At 42.0% G+C, this 21948-nt stretch overlaps 2 protein-coding genes across 3 annotated transcripts in view; one reads left to right on the top strand and one right to left on the bottom strand.

The window, feature by feature from the left end:
• Nucleotides 1–14056: 14056 nt before the first annotated feature.
• On the bottom strand, nucleotides 14057–21381 carry PSMB1 (proteasome subunit beta 1). Its single transcript, XM_019527316.1, has 6 exons — nucleotides 21209–21381; nucleotides 19199–19306; nucleotides 17806–17887; nucleotides 17121–17250; nucleotides 15982–16088; nucleotides 14057–14346 (listed from the first exon to the last, which is right to left on the bottom strand). Exons 1-6 carry the CDS (start codon nucleotides 21316–21318, stop codon nucleotides 14161–14163), a joined length of 723 nt encoding a protein of 240 aa, XP_019382861.1. The 5' UTR covers nucleotides 21319–21381; the 3' UTR covers nucleotides 14057–14160.
• A 222-nt stretch (nucleotides 21382–21603) lies between these two features.
• TBP (TATA-box binding protein) overlaps nucleotides 21604–21948 on the top strand; it is an 18149-nt gene continuing 17804 nt past the window's right edge. The window contains exon 1 of one of the 2 annotated variants that reach the window (XM_019527315.1): nucleotides 21604–21722. The gene's annotated coding sequence lies outside the window, so the exon portion shown is untranslated. Of the gene's footprint in view, nucleotides 21727–21948 lie in introns of both variants that reach the window. The other variant, XM_019527314.1, reaches the window with a different exon arrangement.

Below are 21948 nucleotides of genomic sequence, written 5' to 3'. Positions count from 1 at the left end.
CCAAGTCAATCCACTTTATTTCTTTATTTTTAGCCATGCCAAATGTTGAGTTCCTTAAGTAGCCCGTGTTCAGACAAATCCCCTATTATCTTTATAGCAGTTTGCAAGACTTTGTTGAGATCTTGCCTGCGTAGGTGTAGTTCCTGATTCGCCAGGTGGTACCAAGAGTGAGTATGTACATGGGGGCAATATTTGGCTGGTTTGCTGCACTGTCTATCTAAAGGCAACTGGATCTGATATAATCAGCTAGTGTTGCCAACGTGTGGTGCCTCTAGTTCTTTGTGGGTGTTACTCTGTAAGAAAAACATCCCTGCATGATATATAAGCCAGTGATGTTTTTCTAAGAGTTGATAAAAGGTCTTTAACCTTTTGGAGCTCCATGAATAGGCCATGGATCCTTAACTTCCAGCATGACATGGGAGCAAATGTGGGTTTTGACTTTAGGCACATACCGGTAATCCTCAAGGCCTCACAATATTTGTCTCTTGTTTCTCTTCAGAAATAGGAAAGCATGAAGGATTCCTCTTCACTCTCTAAAGCAAAGCTAAATCAGCAGAAATGCTCCTATCAGGGCAAGATCTGGTTTTTGAAATTGAATATACATGCCCTGGGACTTGAGCTGTGTGCAGGAAGGTAATTAGAGAACGTACATGATGGTATGATGTTGATCTGGAGGTCCCAGTAATTTTCTTCTACTTTTGTATCAGTTTTTGGTCTGCAGTGGACACATCTACACATTCATTGATGCACAGTAGTTACTGTGCATTTAGTTGAGTATTGCTTAATGAAGTACTAACTAAATATGCAGTACCTACAGCTACTGCAGAGTAGCATTGGCACTTTTTTTTGCAACACTGCACAGTTGCTTAATACTACTGCGCAGTAATGTATTAGCACATTTTTTTTGCCTGGCACACTACTGTGCAGTGTTATTAGGCTACTGCACATTAAGTGTCTCATGTAGACATGCCCAGTGATGCATATCAGAAACTAGCATGGCTCCAGCACAATACTGCTGAATATATAGGGCCAGGTGGGAGAAGTCTCTTTAGAACTGGGGTTCCTAGAAGCATAGCAGAATAGCTATACAGTGCGATAACGCATGTCCAATGATGAGATGACTCAAACTAGAAAAGCTAGCAGTGCAGGAAGAAGCAATTTGTTTACTGAGTAGGCTCGCACCTGGAGCATGTTATACCCACATTGATCAAACTGTACTGGCTGCCAAGGGTGCAGTTTGATCAACACGGGTGTAACATGCTCCAGGGATAACTTGAAGGTGTTGGCTTTAACCTGTGAAGACCTGAAAGGTTTGGCAGCAGATGTTTTAGTGATCACCTGTCCCCATGTGTTATGCTCTTGTATTTAAATTCAGTCTAGGTACAGACATTCAAAAAGCCTGAAGTGTAATTGATCTAAGTCACACAGTTTTCTGTAAGTGGCACAGTTTGGGGGGGACCAAATCTTAGATCAGGTTCTAAGACTTTTAAACCAGTCTATGGGTGCCGAACTTCTGATCTGTTACAGGTATAGACAAGCTTCCAATCACTTTTACCAGTATAAGTAAAAATGCAATATCTGCACATGGTCTCTGTGGAGAGTCTTCAATCCAGAGATTTTATGCTATAAATGAGGGGCAAATAATTGCAAGGGCTTCTTGATTTTGGGAATCACTTCTCTACTGTTCCACCAGGGCCCAGACATGTTAACTTTCTGGAGGCTGCAAAGCCTCTTTTATTTGCCTTTTATGCAAGAGATAGGTTAAGGGTGCATGGGGTTCATTATCTCTTTACTGCTCTAGAACAGTGATTCTCAACCTTTTTTGAACTTGAAGCGCCGCTCATTGGAGTCAAGGCACTCTTCCATAACTTTAATGACTTCCAAAAATTCACTGATCTATTACAGTGCTTACCTCCTTGCAAAAGGGCTAGGCAGTGGGGTGAGGGATCAGCCAGGAATGACAAGCCTAAGCCTGTGCTTGTCTGCTTATCACCTCACAGTTTGTGGCACCCTTCAAAGGATCTGGTGGCAGCCCAAGTTGCCATGGCACTCTGGTTGCGGACCAGTGCTCTAGGAGCTGATAGTTATGAATAAATATATACTACTTCTTTGACAGGGTGAGCAGCCCTTTATATTAGTTTATTGTGCATAACTGAACAGCATAAGTAGGATTTTCAAAAAGCCATGGCCAATTTTTTTCCCCATTATTCTTGATAAGAATATTATCATCCCTGACTTCAATAGGAACTGAGTTGGGTCAACACTTAGGATTTCTGAAAAATCCCATTGTATTATATGATGTGCTTGGAGCATGAGAGGAATTCCCTGTGTGCTATCAGTTGAAATGACATGAGTAATTTGGACACTAAATTGAACTCCTTTTTAATATTTGTATAGTTCAAAGAGAAGGAAGAAGATTAAAAAAAAATCAAGAAGATAGGTTTTGGGTTTACGGCTACCTTCCTTTAATGCTACAGTGGGTGCATCTACACAAGATACTATGCCACCATCGCAAGGAGCTACACCGATGTAGCTTGCCGCTATGTTGACGTAACATTGGTGGGCACAAACTGTGACGCCGATGCTATGTTGCTGTAGCTCTTCACTACAGCAACGTAGTGTCTAAATATAACCGTGCACCGCCATGACTGCGCAGTACCAAATGTGCAGGCAGGGGCATGTGTAGATGCTCCCAGTATGTCTTAGTGGCTGTTGGTAAGTTATTCTGAGAGTTTTGTTTTTTCCCCCGGTGGTTCTTTGGAAAAACTGTTACAGAAGCAGAAAAAAAATCTGGGCTTTTTGTACGTCTGGACTTGGCAAAGATGCTGTAAGCAATTCAAGTGGGTTCTTTGAGTAGATGTGTAAATTGTGGGCCCTCCATTCTGTGGCCCCAATACTGCAAGAACCACATGGTTCTTGCACTTGGTGCCCAGCAGAGCTCAGTGTTAATTGAAGGTCTGCCTGTGAGGACCTGCTTGAGGACCATGGCCTGTGTCTACACATCTGCATGTTTACTGCATAATTTCAAAGACTGTGTATGAATACATCAAAGTATCTTGGACTTTATTTTACATTGCTGAGAAGCTGCTGGCAATCAGAATCATTAGCTTGTTGATACAATGCATTAAAAAAAAAGGGGGAGGTGGAATTTGAAAAATAAAAGCTAACAGCCGAGATTTTCCCTGATTAGTAGTTGTCTCCATTTTGGCCACCCAGTCTGAGATATCTTATAGAGACCTAGTTTTCAGAAAGGGCGAGAGATCTGTCCTTTGAAAATGAGACAGCTTTATGGCTGCTCAAGCTGGACACCCAGGGCATTTATAGATGTGCTCTGGGAGGCGAGGGAGGTCCTTTAACTAGCAAGCTGCACTCATTAAAAGCGCCCAAGCCATACACGTATCAGCGCTCCCACGCTGAAAATGTGTGGCGGGGAACTGTCAACTAAAGCTTGGTTGATGAGGTTTAATTTGAAGTGCCCCGCCATCATTTTTCAGGGCAGGGATGTTGATACACTGTACGCTGAAGGCAGCTGAAGCACAGCAATTTCCGCACCGTGCTGGATTTACAGCACATTAGAGCAGCCTCCCTGCATGTGTATAAGTGCCCCCAGGGACTGAGACACACACTAGCTACTGGGGGAAAATCTGGACCTAAATTTCTAACAGTTGGGCAAGAGAAAGAGGGGGAAAGATGCTGAAAGGAATACATTAGTAATTGAATCTAAATTCACTGTGGTGGCTCCAACCTGTGGTTTGGCTTCAGCTGGAAACCATTTATTACAAAATGCCAATACATGGGCAAAGTTCTTCCTTTTCATTTAACTGTGTAAATAGGTGATGATTACTATGGAATAGCTGACACGCCGCAAATCCCTGTCCTTGTTTACCTCAGGATAACTTGCTTCTGTGCCCAGGCTCTTTAAACATGTACATTTTTTTTGACCAACTTGCTAGTACAATAGATGCTCTTACGCAACAAGCTCTTTTCAGTTTAGCTTGAGCTAATTAGAAAGAATAAGTGAGATTGTATTATTAAACTGTAATAATAGTAGGCTCTGTGATGATGCACTGAGGGCCTGAATGCATGGTGGTAGCAGGAATCTGTTGGCAGTGCTCTGCCCTGAAAGCTGTGTAAGTGCCGGCTTCCTGGGCCTCCTGGGTCTTATGATGATTATGGGCCATGTGCTAGATGTGATGGACTGCTGGTCTGGCTGTATTTTATGCATTAATAATGTGGTAAGCTAGACTGCTATGCAGTGCAACTTAACTGTGAAAACAGCCATGGCTTAACCATGTCCAACATTGATTTGTGTGGTTTGACTCTGCCTGCATACACATCCAAACTCTGTGTAACAACAGGTCACTTGTATCCCTTGCTAACAATATGAGTAAATTTGCTAGTGCGGACAGAGGTTTTCTGATGTTATGCTGTAGCTGAAAACTACAGGAAAAAAATTCTTATCCAGTTTGTTCTCCTCCAAAACAGGTATCTGATTCGTAAACCTTTCAAGAAGCTCCACTGAGAATCTAAGTCTAAACAACTTGCCACTGTCCTTCCAAACACTTTTGTCCGAAGTTTGTGAGTTTTGCAGGGGGAAGGATCTCGTTTTGCTTTCTTGAAGCAAACCCATAAACCTTTGGCTGCACTTGTCCTACCTGAAATCAGTGAAAGGGGAAACATTCTGCACAGCTCCCTTTAACAAAAAAAAAGTTCCCTCTTATTCTGGTTAGTCAAGCAGCCCTTTCAGCACACAAGAGAGGAGAGAGGTATGGGATGCCATTCCAGCCCCAGCAGCTGTTAAAACTGTCAAGCCATTTCAAAATACTTGGCAAAAGCTATAAATGTAGTACTAATGAGAGCGTGCTTGCTCTGCATCTAGCTAACAAGTCACTTGAAGTTTGTTGCCACAACAGGTACTAAGAGACTGCTAGCTCTTCTGTGATTAATTTTTATCATTACAGTCTGCTTAAAGGGGCAGTGCCAGGAGAAATGGGCATTTCAAATCCAAGAGCTGGAAAACCTAAGATGTAGCTTTTTTCTTAACCGCACTTCCATTAAACCTCCTAACTATAAATATCTTGCAGTGTTATCTACCTGAACAAAGGTTTTGCATCTGACCAAGTAGGTTGTTGCCAACAAAATGCTCATCGTTCTTTGAACCAGTTAATCTTTGAGGTGCCACCCTGCCCTTCCTTCTACTTTAGGCTTGTAATGCTGTTCAGATAGAAGAGCATGACAATGAGAAATAAAGCTCGTGACACAGAAGTTTCACTGGCTGAAATGTTAATACTCAATTGAATTGTGAGCCTTTGGGACTAGGGATTGCCTGTGGTTTTAAAGCATCTGGCACCCTGGGGCCCAGCTTACAATTGTAGCTTTTGGGGACTAACACATCAACCCCACTGGAATCTAAGAACTAGATTAAGCCAGGTGTGGATCCTGAAGTTTCGGATGGAAGAAAGGAAACATTAGTGCTCTATGCAGAGGTGTGGGAAGGGAGATCCCTGGGTGTGGAAAAGGTGCATCATTTTCCCACCAGCCCTGCAATTCTATGGAAAAGCTCCTACAAATGGAGGCTCCAATCACTTTCCAGCAGAGCCATCACTGGATGATTGGAAAAGGGCAAACATAGTGCCTATATTTAAGATAGGAAAAAAGGAGGATCCAGGGAACAATAGACCAACCAGCCTCACCTCAGCCCCTGGAAAAATCATGGAGCAGACCCCCAAGGAATTAATTTCTAAGCACTTGGAGAAGAAAAAGGCGATTAGGAACAGTCAGCATGGATTCACCAGGGGCAAATCATGCCTGACCAGCCTGATTGCCTTCTATGATGATACAACTGGCTCTGTAGACTGGTGGATGTGGTGTACCTTGATTTTAGCAAGGCTTTTGACATGGTCTCCCACAACATTCTCGCAGGCAAGCTAAGGAAGTACAGGCTGGATGAATGGACTGTAAGGTGGATAGAAAACTGGCCAAAACATCAGGTTGAGAGAGTAGTATTCAATGGCTCAATATCTCGTTGGCAGATGGTATCAAGTGGAGTGCCCCAGAGGTCGGTCCTGGGGCCGGTTTTGTTCAATGTCTTCATCAACAACCTAGAAGATGGCATAGAGTGCACCCTCAGCAAATTTGCAGTTGACACCAAGCAGCGGGGAGTAGTAGATATGCTGGAGGGTATAGCTAGGATTCAGAGTGACCTAGACAAATTGGAGGATTGGGCGAAAAGGAATCACATGAGGTTCAACAAGGACAAGTGCAAACACCTGCACATAGGATGAAACAATCCCATGCACCAGCACAGGCTGGGGGCTGACTGGCTGGGCAGCAGCTCTGCAGTAAAGGACCTGGGGGTTACAGTGGACAATACACTGAATATGAGCCAGCAGTGTGCCCTTGTTGTCAAGAAGGCTAAAGGCATACTGGGCTGCATTGGTAGGTGTGTTGCCAGCAGGTCACTAGAAGTGATTATTACTCTCTGTTCAGCACTGGTGAGGCCACAACTGGAGTGTTCAGTTTTGGGCCCCTCACTACAGAAAGGATGTGGACAAATTGGGGAGAGTCTCAGCAGAGGGCAGCAAAAATGTTAAGGAGGCTGGGGGACATAACTTATGAGAAAAGGCTGAGGGAACTGGGCTTATTTAGTCTAGCGAAAAGGAGACTGAATGGGGACTTAACAGAAGCCTTCAACTACCGGAAGTGGGGTTCGATGCAGCTAGGCTGTTCTCAGTGGTGGCAGGTGACAGAACAAGAAGCAATGATCTCAAGGTGCAGCAAGGGAAGTTTAGGTTAGATATTAGGAAGAGTTTTCTCACTAGAAGGGTAGTAAAACACTGGAACAGGTGACCCAGAGAGGTGGTGGAAGCTCCATCCTTGGAGGTTTTCAAAACCCAGCTAGACAAAGCTTTGGCTGTGATGATCTAGTTGGGAGCGGTTCTGCTTTGAGCAGGGGGTTGGACCTCCTGAGGTCACTTCCAATCCTAATTTTCTATGATTCTATGATCACTGTCCTGTAGATGCAACGTGCTCCCCAAGTTTCAGGAGCAGTGGTAGAGGCACTATTAATGAACTGGTGCAGAACAAGGGCCACAAAACAGAAGAACAAGGGCCACAAGGTTATTCCCTTGGCCTAGGAAAGTACACAGACTTCAGCAGGATCAAGTGAGTCAAACCCCTTGTTTCCTGAATGCAACATCCCCTCATCTCCCCTTGGAGGGGAACTGTATATGGGAAATTGTAGTAAAATCCCTGTGGTATTCAACTTCCTGCTCCGTTGCCTCATGCTTCAGTGAGAGAAGGCGCACAGAACTGCCTTGTACTGTACCATTCTTCTATCTTAGATAATGTAAGGCGTTATAAATACTAGTGAAATTATTTTGGAACCTGGATTCTTCTCTCAACACTATCTCTTTAACCCTGTCTGCATAAGTTTAATAAGTACTGCAGGTTACAGTAGGAATCCCTCTCTCTCTCTGCCTTACACCTGGTTGGAAATTGTGAGTGCTGGATCTGAGACCTTTCTGTCCCTGTTAGGAAAAGGGCCCAGAGCATCTTAACAAAAAAAAAAGGAGAAAAAAAAAGGAAAAGAAAGACATCAAGTGGACTGTAAAAAAAAAATCAGTGCCTTCCCTGCCAACTACTTATTGAAATATCACACACAAGGTGGAGTACATGCATACAGCAAAACAATAGCTACACAGTACAGCAGGAGAATATAATGCATAGCCTTACCCTGAGTACTTTATATTGACAAAACTTACATCCCCATTAACCTGAAAAAAGGCTGCTGATACTAAGTCGATATGTACCCTCTTGTATGGTTTGCTACTGCCCCGAAGGGGCTGAAAGCAGAGAACAACTGCATTTAAAAAGTGATGAACTAAAAGGGGAGGAAAGAAAGGAAGGGAAGGGAGCTGTATCATCTCCAAATCTCACCGTGCTGTGATCACTTGCACTCAAATGGCTTATTTCTGCCTTGTTATTCAGCAACAGACTGAGAACAAGAAAGAGTACTTTCAGTTTCTGTTTCTTAAACTAATTTCTCTTAAGACAGGAATGAAATATGGCTGTTTCATTTTGCCACAGTTCAAGTGAATTTTTCTTTTTTCCCCTCTCGTGGCCACTTCTGCTTGCCTTCCATGTTTGAATGAATCCCAGTTCTCAAGGCTAACCTCATATGTATGCACTGCTCCCCCCTGGAATAGGCACAGCTGATGCCCAGGGGCCCAGAACCTTTTTGACAAAACACGAAAGTTTCAGTTTGAAGGGAAACAAAATCCACCACCAAGTGAATTTCACACCACTTCCGTGGCAAGGGTCCATTCCAACAGCTTTCTTTTTAATAGCATTTGACTGTTTCTGAGCATTTAATTCATTCCAGGAAGTCATAGGAAAATAGCAGCAGTCCACTTCTACCTCTCTGTTCTACAGGGTTCAGGCAGTGGTCACATCTTCAGATAACTATACAAGGAAAAACTAGCATAGTGTATTAGTCAGATTGGAAGCAAAACTGCTTAAGACTGCACCTGATTTGAAAAAAAAGAACAACTTCAGAATCACTACAAGAAAATCTTGTTAACGTGAAAGCTGTTTTATATCGATGTTTTTTTCAGAGACAGATACTAGGGAGAAGTAGGCAATACAGATCCAGGAACTGTGTAGGGCACTTTCATTGCCCATGAGTTCAGCCCTACAGTGTATAAAATGGATGTGCAGCACGCACAATCTTACCCCAAATATACGTTCAGACCAGGTACAGCCAAGTCTATGTAATGTAATGTTTTTAGGAGAGTGTTTCAGATTGAAATATAAAACCATTTTGTGTGCAACAAGTGGGAAACTACACAGGAGCAAGGAACACTGACACTATCAAAAGCACCCTTCATTTACAACTATGTAGAGAAGTGATGTGGCCCATAAATGATCATTGTACACATGATGGTTTTATTTCAAAATTGCCATTCCTTTCTGAAACACCCTTGTGCCACAAATTTTGACTTTGGGCATAGCTTCTAAACTCCTGAACATGTTATCCATTGCCGTTGGATGAACTATGCAACATGAGGCACCTTTCCATCGGAGATTAGCAGCTAGGGTGGCCATCATAGAGGGCGTTCTGGTTTTCTATTACTCTGTCCTCTATTGATATGAAACCCAATGCCTTTATATCCTTTATTTTTCTCTTCAAGAGAAAAACAGAGGACACAATGGCATCCAGTTTCATATCAATAGAGGACAGAGGACAACCAGACTGTCCTCTATGATGGCCACCCTATTAGCAGCATAAGTTTCCTTTCCCATCTCCAGTAAGTAAAATAAAGCCAAATCAGAGAGGGGAAAAGGGTAAGGAACTGTGTGGCTATTTTTTACACACACCACCTAATTGTTTTGAAGTCTGTTACGACAACTAAATATTGCCATCTCATGGTTCCCCTGGGTACTGTCCTCCCAGATAAAAGCAGTTCAACTTGGTGTCTGAAAGCGATTTCCTAAAATGCATCTCTGCAACTTGCTGGATCTGACCAGTGCCTACTAGAACGGAAAGCTGGCAGAAGCAAGCTCCCCATGCTGCTCGCCTCATGTTCTGACACAGGACCTGCTATTTAAAAAAATCCTAAACTAAAATGCATTTATGTAAAACTTGAACCTGCCTTCTTTCAAAAAAGGCAACCTAGGAGAAACAGGAGTATGGCAAGATTAAGTAGCACATTGGCTTGCTTGGTACACATTGATCAAAATATTCTAAACTCCCAGCTAAAGCGCAGATAAATCTCAGTCCTCTGCCTCTCACACACACTATACCTTATTCCCCTTAGTAGTCTGGTCCTCGATAGATTTTCTTTCTTCTGTTGTATTGCATTATAATTTTAGGCACTTTCAAAGCATTTAAACATTAAACTCACCAACCCACACAATACAGCTGTCCTTCTGATATGTATATACAGGAACCTCCTGACTTTGTCCCTCTTACTGCACTGTCAATATACATTGACAAACTGAGGCAGTGCAGTAAGAGGGACCACAGAGGGCTGAGTCAGCACTATGAGTTGGAACTGAAGTTAGGAGGTTCCTGGGCTTCCACACTCATGTGCACAGATCATGTTAGATCAGCATTATAAGTATTTATAGCATGGTAGTGCCTAAAGATCCTAGTGAAGAGTAATGCATTCCTGCCTCCTCTGTAGGAGAGAAATTGTCCTGAAGTGAAGTATTAAGACAATTGCTCAAACTTTCACCCTCATTTGATTGACCCATGAGTTTTCAGATTAGTTTCATGACTGAGTAATGAGTGCCTAAAGTTTTCCAGACAGCAACAACCCACTTTATTTAAAGAACAAAATAATGTGGTGTAACATGGTTAGATTCTCTAAGGGTTTGTGAGAGGGGATGTTTTAAGACAGTTTTTCCCATTGCCTTGTGAGTGCCCCTTCTACACATCTGGGATGTAAATACAGAGTAAAAATACTGTAATCCTCCAAAGGCAACCAGATCACTTCTCTAGCTGAATGACTGCCTGTGAGATCTGTTCACTTACTGCTTCTGACAGTAATGTAATTTTAATGTAAGTGAAGTCATCAGAACAGGGTGTGGACAGGGAAGCTTGAATTGGTAAAGGGCTATAGGCCATATTAGGTCATAGGTTTAGTCCTTCCCATATTGGGAGCAAATGCAGTGCTGCCTTCTCTTTCTCTTGGCTGCTCAATATGTGGCTCCGTGTGAAAAGTTCTGTGGTTTTGGTCCACATACAAGTGAACAAGCAGCTGCCAGAATTTACATTAGTCCATTCCTTAGTTGGATCATCTTGGCAAACAGGCTGAGGCCTGAAAGAGCACAGAAGTACCCTTTCATTCTCAGGAACGACCTCAGCAGGGTAGCACTTGAGTGTAGTGGTAGAAAACTTGAGCCTGCTGTCTTGTTCTAAGAATATATTGAAAAATGTACATCATCTTATGGGCAAGCTTCAGCTGTATAACCTGTGGTGCAAATTTAAATTGCTATTAAACTGGTACAGACCCCTTTGTGGATGATCCTTCAGTATAAGGAAAACTGAAACGAGGCAATCATAAGTCTGTTACGTAAACAAAAATACGAGTGCTCATGCAGGGGTAGCAGTTTAAAAATCCACTTAAACCTGTTCAACTTTTTCATATGGACATGGCCTTAAGTCCCAGATGCTACCACTTTGTTTCTGTGAACCCTGAAGTCTTTAACATACATCTAAATAAGAGGAAAACACTCCTCCCCCTCTGTTCTCATTTACAGCCTACTAATTTCTTTCTAATATCTTAACTAAACAAACAGGCTTCTGTTAGCCAGTCCTAAAACTGCAAAACACTTTCAACCTGGACTACAAAACAAGTGAAACTCACCTGGCTTCATTATAAACCCAAAATCCAAGCCAGAAGTGTTTACTTTTGAGTAAACTTGTGGTGAAGTATGGTTTTATGTAAAAATCGTGAGCAGTTCTCTACTGCATGTAGATCAAGGTAATAGAATATTAATAATAGTCAACAGAATATTAACTGAATTTCATTTAGGCACTGGAGTTTGAATTTATCTCCCGAGTATCATTCTGTACTCCCAACATTCGTTGATTAGCACACATCTTTTCAACTTGGAATTACTGCATTTAAGGCAACAAATTATACCATGTAATTTATGTCTGTGATATTATTTAAATAAGCATGTGCTGGACACCTTTCAGCCCGCTTTCTCTAAAGAACTCTGTAAGAACATCTTAACAAAGTAAAACTAGATGTTCCAGAGAATAAAAATGTGAATGTTTCTGAAAATTGTCCTCATTTCTTTGGTGACTTCAGATCTCTAACATATGATTCAGGTTGGGATGTTTGCTCACTTTGTTGTCCCTCCAATTATCCAGGGATGGGAAATCTCTGCTCCCAAGAACAAGAGTGGCACCCAGTGGTCAAGTGCTTTTATGAACTTGAAAGCTCACACCAGCTTTCAGAAGAGACGGCTTATATTTAAGGACACTGGCTGTATAACAAGCAAGGATGGGCAAATAAACCAACCTTCAGATTGTGCTGGTAGGCTTGCAGTTGTTAGCCAGGTAATGCTGACAATTTATAATGAGAACAGGGATAAAAGGAGATCTGTAACAAAGCATGGGAGCGAGGAAACTATCATCAACACCAGAGATTACATGAAGTATTTCTCTGGAGGACAGAGATATGTTAGCAACTGTGGTTAGGCAGAGCATGTGAGGAGGAGGAAACAGGTAGATGAGCACCAGTGAAAACAAATATCCTGGCATAAATACTAGGTGGAACAAGAGCTAAGTAGCACTTAAGATCACACTAGGATCGCCCTATTTTACCTAGCCCCTAACACAACTTCACCTTAGTCTTGAAACTAAGCCTCAAAGGTAACCAAGGGGGAAGAGCACCCATCCACTATTTACATAGTTTTTCAGAAACTCAAACAGGGTGGAATAAGATCTGCCTCATTACATACAAAGCGAAAAGATGCTTTACTAACCATCTCCACTACATAATAGTGCTGCTTAGAACAGTATAAATTGGAAAAACCATCCAAAAAAATTCATAGTTATATTTACCATTAAATATGGAGCCTTACTCTACAGTAGAGAACAGATGTTTATGCTCTTCTGCCAAATTATTCCACTGTTAAAGGTTGTTTCTCCTCCCAACAGTCACTCAGTGGCTTTCACCTTGATTGCAGGGACTACATGGCATTTTATATGTTGCAGTTAACTTGTGAATTAAGAAACACAGCCCATCTGTATGGGTGCTTGTACACATACCAGGAGGCTGGTCCAATGCACTATAATTACAGCATGCTAGAGCAGACTCGATTGAATCTGCTGAAGTGTGCTAAATAGCACAAATGTTTTCTATCTCTCAAATGTTAGTAATGTAATTTGAACATTGAATGAGCTTTAGCTGAAGCACTCACAGCACCATTTTGAAGTGCAGGGATGCTGATACTTGTTAATGCAAAAACCTTTATGAGGTGGACTGGTAACTACAAGTAGTCAGAACTTGAAAAACCCATTCTCATCTGCTAGTGCTACCGGGTTGTTTGGAACATAGCATGTCTCGCATTTTTAGTGCCTGTGACTAGCACAAGCAAGTGCAAATGTCTAGTGCTTGCCTTCCAAATAGGCACTTGGGATAAAATTGATACAGGATCATCTTAATTTTCCTGTTATGCCTCTGCTGACATTGAGACCTTCCCAAAGTTGCACGAGAACTAAACTTTCATTTAATTTCCATTACTGCTATTCACAAAGTAAATCAATTTCATCCCAGTTTGGGTAATCTCTGAGCATCAAGCAGTAAATGGAGCTACCATATTTAGGGGACTGGGACCAAAAGGTAAGAGTTCTGTAGAAACTCCCAGAACAACACCTACAGGATACTGTGGACAAATGGCAGTGCCTAAAGTTTTGGTCCTAAATTAGTCAGAGGCAGATGTGCAGATAGGCACTTTAGTAGTGTCCAGAGATGATGCACATCCTTTTCTCTCTCAGCAGAAGGGAAAAACAGGATTTTTACTTTAATGCTGGTTTCTGGCTTGTAGTTCTAGTCCTTGGCCTATCAAGTATCTGGCAAGATTTCCAAGCAAGAGAAATAGTGTAAGTATGGCATTTGGGGGAAAATAAAAGCAAGTTATATGGGGTAGAAGAGGGTCAAGGTGAAGAGGAAATATTAAGAACACTAGAGGAAGAGAAACATTTTGACATTATATAGGACAAAAAGCAGATAGAAAACATTTGACTAATAATGTCCTCACACTGATTAATGGGTTTACTACTCTTGGTGTTGCTTACTGTAATATTAGCAGCAAAGAACACTGGAGGAGAAAGCTGGCTTTCTAACTTAAAGGGTGGTTCCATGCCAAAGGGTCTGTGCCTATGCAGTGTTTGAATTAGCATGCAACATTCTTAGTTTTTCAATTTACCTAATCAAGTGAACACCCCATTGATGCATGACTTGATCACCCAGAAAGAAGTAACACTTCGTATTAGATCCTAGTGACGTTTGTAAATGTAACTATTCAACATTTCAAATTTCTTGTTAAAAATGTTTAATAAGAATATCACTACAGTACAGGTAGTCAGACCTCTTAAAATTAGGTTACATGTTGCTGATTTTTAATGAACAGTGCACTGATTTAATCTCTCCGTAGTTGGACAGTCTCCTCTTTAATTCCATCTTTTGTGACAATGCAGATCTTAAGTGCATCACCAGTGTATACATCCCTCTCAGCCGCAGAAATAAAGACATCCTTAACTAGCTGCAGAGCCTTGTCCAAGGACAGTGGTACATGCTCCACATTTTGCATATTCTTGAAACCAACCTAGAGAAAAAGGAACACTGAATTACCTTTAGTTTCATAATTTTTTTAAAGTCTAGTTAAGACAGAGATTCCCTCTGGTTTGTAAAATATTGTCTTTAAAACCCAAAACTGTAAGACTTAGGGGCAAACTGAAATTCTAAAACAGACTGATCTTTTTGGAACACTGAAATACCGGCTGAGGTATTTACATTGAACAATATAAAAACCGACTGACTGCACTACTGGAGAAGCACTAGCAATGCTACCATCCCTTCTAGAAAAAGTTGAACAGGGCATAGGGCTCTGGATAGGACAACTATGGTTTCCTACCTCCAAAACCATATATATAGAAAATGTAACAAATTCAAAGTGGTATACTGATCCACTTTTACAGGATCTTCCATTACAAAAGGTTTAAAAGGGCTATGAGTGCCACAATATTACATGCAGGATCGCATATATGAGACTCTTTCTGCATCTTCTGTAGTCGGAGTAACCAAAAGTGGACAATTTCTTCTGATCATCAAATCAGATTTTTATATGAATTGTAGTTAATAAAAATGCATTTTTTTAAAATAAATTCATTTAAAGTTAAACCTTTAAAGGTCTAACCTTACTACAGTTATTAAATAATACTAATAGTACAGTACAAGCTTGCTATTAACATTTTGAAAAATGTCAAATCACTGAAAGTTACTGGCTAATGATCCAAAAGTGATAAATCAGTTTTTGACCATCATAACTTATTCTGCAGGTGCAGGCAGAATAATTTATTCAGTTCATTTTAGCTCGGTTCAATGACTGGCTTATTCAAAGATGACAAACTGGTTGGGAGTTGAGAAAGCAGGAAACAAGGTGAGATACTGATGTAACAGTTTTAAAACGTTACGGACATGGTAATGAAAAGCAAACAGCTCAGGTTCACAAATACAGATAATTCCTTTGTTTAAAAGATTGACTAGTTTTAAAAGCAAAGCATGTTTGATACATGAAAATAATCATCCAATGTATTTTTTTTTTTAATTCTAGTTTTGTTTAATGGGCTAGAAATTGGAATTCAGAGGTACCTCTGATAAAACTCAAGTAAAAATCAGCGTAATACATAGTTTATTCACAATCCCCTAACATTATAGTGGGTAAAAATTAAAAAGCCAAATAAAACGCATGTTAAGCAATACAATTATTTAAACATGTATATCCCTCCTGGATATTTGTCCTATCCTCCTAGACAGCAGAAAGTAGTACCAATATCGTTGAAAAGTTACGCTTAGTTGTAAATCAGCATGTGTTGATTACAAGCGAAAAAGAATCAGCCATTCTTTAGGAATACAACCAAAGAATACATATGCTAAATATGATTAAGTTATATTTTCATACTATATAATTCTGGTTAAAGTTATCTTACCTTGTTTGTAGCGCTTTAAAATGCTAAATTTGCCCACCTGCATTATTTTTATAAATTTAAGTTTCTAAACAATCTCTAGGATTTTCATATTTAGTTAGATTGTCCAAAACACCAACTTATTCTTTATAATACATTGCAGCACTATTATAAAGAAACCATAAAAAAAATCATTAAGAAGAAATGAAGCGCACTTAAGTTTTCTGGACACGAGTTAAATGTCTTTAGAGCCAGTAAAATCTCAACTACTTTACCTGGTTGTCAAGCAGTGGCTGTAGCATAGCACTTGCTGACCCCCCAGCTTTGAAGGAGTCTCTCTGGTATGAACCCACTGGATCAAAGCTATACACAGCTCCCTTCCCTTGAAGAGATAAAGCGTTTACGTAACTGTCTGCCACATAGTAGTTATGGTACATAGAAAACAACAGTACACAAACTCTATTTTAGCATATACTACTTCGTAAGACACCCCAAAATAAGATTAAATAACTTGATCTCTGTATATACCTTCCAAGAATAAAGACAAATCTGTTTCTTGGTCACAGTCATAGAATATACTGTCCCTGAGGACACCATGGCTACAGTTCAACCAAACCTTTGAAAAACTTTAAATTGTACTGCTTCAGAGGAAACAAATGTCCATTATCATCCAATGTCTTATTCAGCTATTAATTTTCCTGTGGAGGTTATCATTTACAATAGAACTTTAATTTTCCAGGTCACTCAGAATAAACATGCTGTTGGAACAGCACTTGCTCTGTTTTACAATCCTCTACCACTGACAATTTAAACAGCCTGGGATGTGGTTAGCAATAACAGTGCAATAGACTCAGTGAAGAACTTTTCGTAAGAAAATTAATTACATTGTTAAGTTACTTGTATATATTTGACCCCAAATTTTAAAAACAAATCCCATATTCAGATCTGTTTCCAGAAGAACTGCCTGAAAGACAAGCAGTATATTTCATTCCTACTTAAAATATTACGCATGAAAAGACAGAAAGGTAGAACCTGTTTTATCAAAGTTATTGTTTCACGTGGTATAAAATTCTGCTTATGCAGATGATACCTAACAGCTCTCAGTTTTTTTGAGTTAATGCATAGTCAAACAGTTCAAAGAAAAACAATGATATAGCAAATGCCTTGTGAAAACATAGAAACTGAACATAACTACCCATCAGTTTACTTGTTTCCAAAGGGACTAATACATGAAGATAATTTTTTTTATATACTATTCTGAGATTCTCAAATATTGTAAGTGAAGAGCAACATACTCTACAGAAGTAACACAACCATCTCCATGCTTCTCTACCAGTTTGCTTTAGTCCTGAAACGATTAGTTTTCAGCTCCAGAAATGAGTCCCTTCCCCACGCACCACAACTTAAGTCTTACCTTCTTCATCAAGTCCACCGATTATGTTATAAACATAGTAAGGAAAGAAGCGTCGAGAATACAGGATTGTTGACAACATTGCTGCAATAGCCCCAGTAGTCATCATCTTGTTGTTGGAATGCTTGTACATCTACAATCATCAAGTGATGCAAAACACAAGCAGGTTAAATACTAAAACAACAGTGTATATAAAGTGAATTCTACAGATTATTTTTACAGCAAGCAATTTTCATACTGTGCTTTACTAAAAAGGCAGCAGATAGACAAAGCAGAAGTTGTGACTGGAATAGATACAATGATTGCTGAAAATAATCAGTCTAAAAATGAGTTTGTCAAAAGTAAAATGTGGTGCATTTCTTTTCTTGCTTAAAGTATCAGAAGTTCAGACACCAAATTTGTGTCCTACACATTTTGAAAGAACAGCTATCACTACCTGGTTATAGTACTGTTAGGGTATTAAAACTACCTTCTTTAAGATTTGTGTATTCAACATTTTTTATTTTACTCAGTTAAAATAGGAAGCATTGCATTACACTGGACACAACCAAAGTCAGGAGAACATCTGAATCAAAACTACGACCCTTTTTAATTCACTAGTTACATTTTAATTTCTTCACTTGGACACTTGACTAAGAGTAAAGTTCTTACAGTTTTTTAAACAAAACATTATTAATAATGTAACTACCTTTAATCTTGCTTCAATAATTTTAGTAAGCGTAAGGCAGTCACCATGAAAACCACTGCATCCGATGACCGTTTGGTCTGTTCTGTAAAATGCAAAGTTTGGTACATGTTTTAGCATGCCCCATGACTACAAACTATCACATCACCACTAGCATAAAATCATTTGAAAAACATGGAATATTTGTATACCTAGCTTCCTTTAATGCATTGCATCAGCCTGTTCAGTAGGAATCTGCAGACCCCCAAAATGGAAACCACTCATCTAAGCAGTTAAAAGTGAAGAATTGTAAGATAGGAGAAAAAAAATTCTAATCCCACTTCTGCCAGGTAATTTGACAGGTATGCGATTTAACCTTTTTGCCTTGCATCCAGATTTACATATTTTACCAGTGTTGTAAGGTGGAATAGAAAAAAATATACAAATACAGGTTTTTAATATTAAACCATTATTAAAAATTAGAGGGAGACAGACATTTCAAACCTAAAAGCATTTACAAACTCAACTATGAAATATGCCATTCATAGAATGTCTTCTAGACAGCTGTACAGCACAATTAACTTCAACAATCTAAAGATGAAAATGTTGTCTTAATTCATCAGTTTGTCAGTATTATCAAAGCTACCTAATTTCAATACAAGAGATGGTGCCAAGAAAACCTATCTTGATACTACTAGGAAGCTACTGATATGCTAAGGAGCTAGCCAGGAGAAACCTGAACCCTTGAGAACTGTGCCAATGATAGCAGAGGGCTTGCCTCTGTAGCTAGTGGCAGCCTAGAGTGGGAGTGAGGCATTTAAATGCATGTAACAATAAACTCGCTGAAACCAAGGGGACACTATCCAGCTGCTTTGAAGGAAGCATATGAAGAATGTGAAACAAGTTTGATAATGGAATTGCTGACAGGTTCCCTGATGGCCTCCAGTGAAGTAGACAGCTCTGAAGTGCCAGATGGTCTACTGAAGCAACAGTGAAATAGTGACATACCTGGGGTATAGCCAGCAATGGTAGCACTTTTGTGTCCCAACTACCAGGCATCCAAAAGAAACAAAGCCACTTGCTGCAGAGCTAAGCACTGTTACAATTAACTGAATCTTCTCATTGGTATTCATCCAAAAAAAAAGTCTATCTACTTAGCTTGCATTTTTAAAATCAAGTCCAATTTGGTATTGAAAAACATCCTGTGTCAGTGAAATTCAAGGATTAGAGTCAAACTAAGAAATATGATCTCAATTATGGCATTACAAGAGAGTACAAATGAAGCCAGCTTGCTTTCTTACTGAAATATCCTTTTGCAAATGAAAATGCTAGTCACTGACCCTTCACAAGTGACTAAGTTAATCAATGAATCAGATCTTATAAGGAAGTTTTTACTTTGCCCAAAATTAAAACTTACAGTTTGTAGCATTTGGGACTGTCCCGGCTATGAATTGCATAGCCTTCACTCAGTCGTGTGTCTGAGGCAACGACAGAAAAGTCTTCTCCAGCAATTGCCAACACAGTCCTTTAAAAAGTAAATCAACATAGAATTACAATTCCTAACAAACATTCACTCAACAGGGAGGAAAAGGCATACCAAATGAGTGGTTCTCAGTCTGGTTTGCAAAGATTTGTCAGTGATGGAGCAGCTTTCATTCTACAGGAAGTTCTATTTCTTCCTAGATGGCGTAAGATTTGTTTTATTTTTTTAAAGAAATTAAACAAAAAACACACGCTAAGTTGCAGCTCATTTACATCTTTCACATCTACATGCTATGTGGGATGTGTGTATAAATTCAGTTATAATTAAATTTACAGAAATCAGAGGAATTCAGCAGACTAGCAGGGTGACAGAAGCTTTTGGTGACCATTGTAACCAGCCTAAGAACTGGCAGTGATTCAACCCTAATAACAGAAAGACTTACGACTGGCAAGATGAAACAGCCCATAGATACGAGACAAATCTGTAATTTAGGAGCAATGCTCTCACATTTCCCCCCTGCTTTCCCCCCATATTCTTTTCAAATAGCCAATTGTCATAGTTGCTGCATGTGAACTGTGGGCTTATGAACCAGGAAAGCTGCTTGGCACCACCTGCCTTAAAATGCAGTCCAAACTACGAAAATGCTTCTGGACCAGTCAATCACTGGTGCATCATGCTAAGAACGTAAGCACCATGCTGGGTTGGACCAATGGTCCATCTAGCTCAGTACGGCCCCGTGTGCTCTGCTCGGTGCCCTCCCTTCAGAAATCTTGTTATAAACCTGTAACCATCAGTCCTGCCCATTTTCTTTTGGGTTGTTCTGGGTAATCAGCTGCCGTGCCTCTAGTGGCCTCCTTGAATAAGGGAGGCTTACAGATTTTGCGATGGGCCTAGGCCAACATTTCCCTTGGCATAGCAAATAGACCCATCTTCAACAGTGGCAGAAGTGGAAACTAAAGGGGGAGCATCAAACCAGATCTAGCGATCAATCCCCTGTTCGTAACCCTCCCTAGCATCCACCACTATCGGTTTAAAGACACCAGAGAAAACATCTACCATACCATTCAACAGCCATTAATTGATCTACCCTCCATGAATGCATTAAGGCCCCTTTTTTGAAAGGGGCTGTGCTACCAGCCCCTACCACCTCCTGTGGGAAGCCAAGGTTCTGGCCAGGGGAACCCCAGGCTGGTGTGCAGCTGTTTCCTCTCGCTCCTCTGCTCACATCTCTGGGCAGTTTCAGGGGGAAGCTGCAGCCCCATCTATTAAGAGCCACGAGTCCTGGATGTAGCACAAAGGGACAGAACTGCTCCTAAGAGCTGCTATTTCTTGGGTCAGAGCACAGGTCCACTCTCCCCATCTCCCGTGTCACAGGGCTCCTACTTCGAGTGCGCCTGGTTGCTGCCCCTCTTCCAGCTCCTCCAGAACCTACTGCCAAGGGCCTGGCTACACTGCTCCCTGCACCTTTTCTTTTACGGACTTCCCACCTGCAGCCCTGCCATGTCCCAGGACCTCCTGGCTCTGGCCAAGCTGGCCATCTGTAACACCAGGAAGGAGACTGCAGTCGGGAGGAGTGCAGGCAAGTGCAGGGCCACTTCCCGGGCACTCTTCCGTTCGCACCTCCATACCAAGTGTCACCGATTGGTGTCCACAGGCTCCTTCGACCCCTTTAAGGGGCAAAGGGTGCTAGCCAGTGTACTCTGTTCGGCATCCACTTCTGATGCCTTAGTTATTTATCTAAGACCTCAAATATTTTTGGGGTCAGAAGGGACTTCAGTAGATCATCTGTCCTAAACCCCCGCCCGGCAAGCCCTTCACCTACGCCCCCACCCCGCGCCTTTTTTCCAAGCGGAGCGGCCTCGCCTCTGCCACCGAAGGGGACCTCACGCGGCCGGAGACAGGCAGGTGGGCCCGGGGGAGGGACAGGCAGCCGGGGCGGCTCACCCGCCGTTGAAGGTGTAGGGGGAGAAGCGGGGGCGCGTGGTGGCGCCGAGGCCGCAGTCCCGTCCGGGCCCGGGCTCTGCGTAGCCGGCGGCGAGCGCAGACGACAACATCCTGCAGGGCCTCAGAGCCAGGCCGTGCCTGCTGTCTCACGGCAAAATGGCGACGCCGGAAGCGGAAGTCCTCCCGTCCTCGCTCTTGGGGACGCTCTAGGCTTGCCCCTCCAACTCGTCACCCCTCTACGCGCACACAGGGCGGCGTGCGGCGCATGCGCTGAGCTGGCGGGGCCTTCTCCACAAGCATGTCACCCCAGCGGCGGCATTCCCTGGCTCGGGGAGGAGCCATGTAGAAGGCCGCTTTGCCCTCCCTCAAGATGGCCGCTGAGCGGGATTCGGGGGAAATGAAAGCTGCTACGGGCGGAACTGACGCATTTTGATCGCGCGGCAGTGTATGCTGGGGTCACCATCGGTGCCGCCGCCGCCGCTGGGTCCGGGCAGCAGGCGGAGGGCCCAGAGCGGTAGGTACCGGCCTCGCTTCTATTCTCCCCTTCGCGCGCGGTGGGGGCGGACGTTGGGCCCGCGCGGCCCTTCCCCCGCCCGCGGCGCGAGCGCGGGTTCCAAGCGGCCGTTAGCGTCTTCCCCCGCTCCCCCTCTTGGGCGCTGCAGGGCCCTCACCTGGTCCCTCCCCCTGTGGAGCCGTTGGGGGAGCGGGAGGGAGCCTAGGGTAACGGTTCTCCGCCCCCC

This window comes from Gavialis gangeticus, unplaced genomic scaffold, assembly GCF_001723915.1.
Source record: "Gavialis gangeticus isolate Ggan-Ray unplaced genomic scaffold, GavGan_comp1, whole genome shotgun sequence".
Taxonomy (NCBI): Eukaryota; Metazoa; Chordata; order Crocodylia; family Gavialidae; genus Gavialis; species Gavialis gangeticus.
Note: the sequence above shows the minus strand (reverse complement) of the source record. Positions and strands in the feature narration are given on the sequence as shown.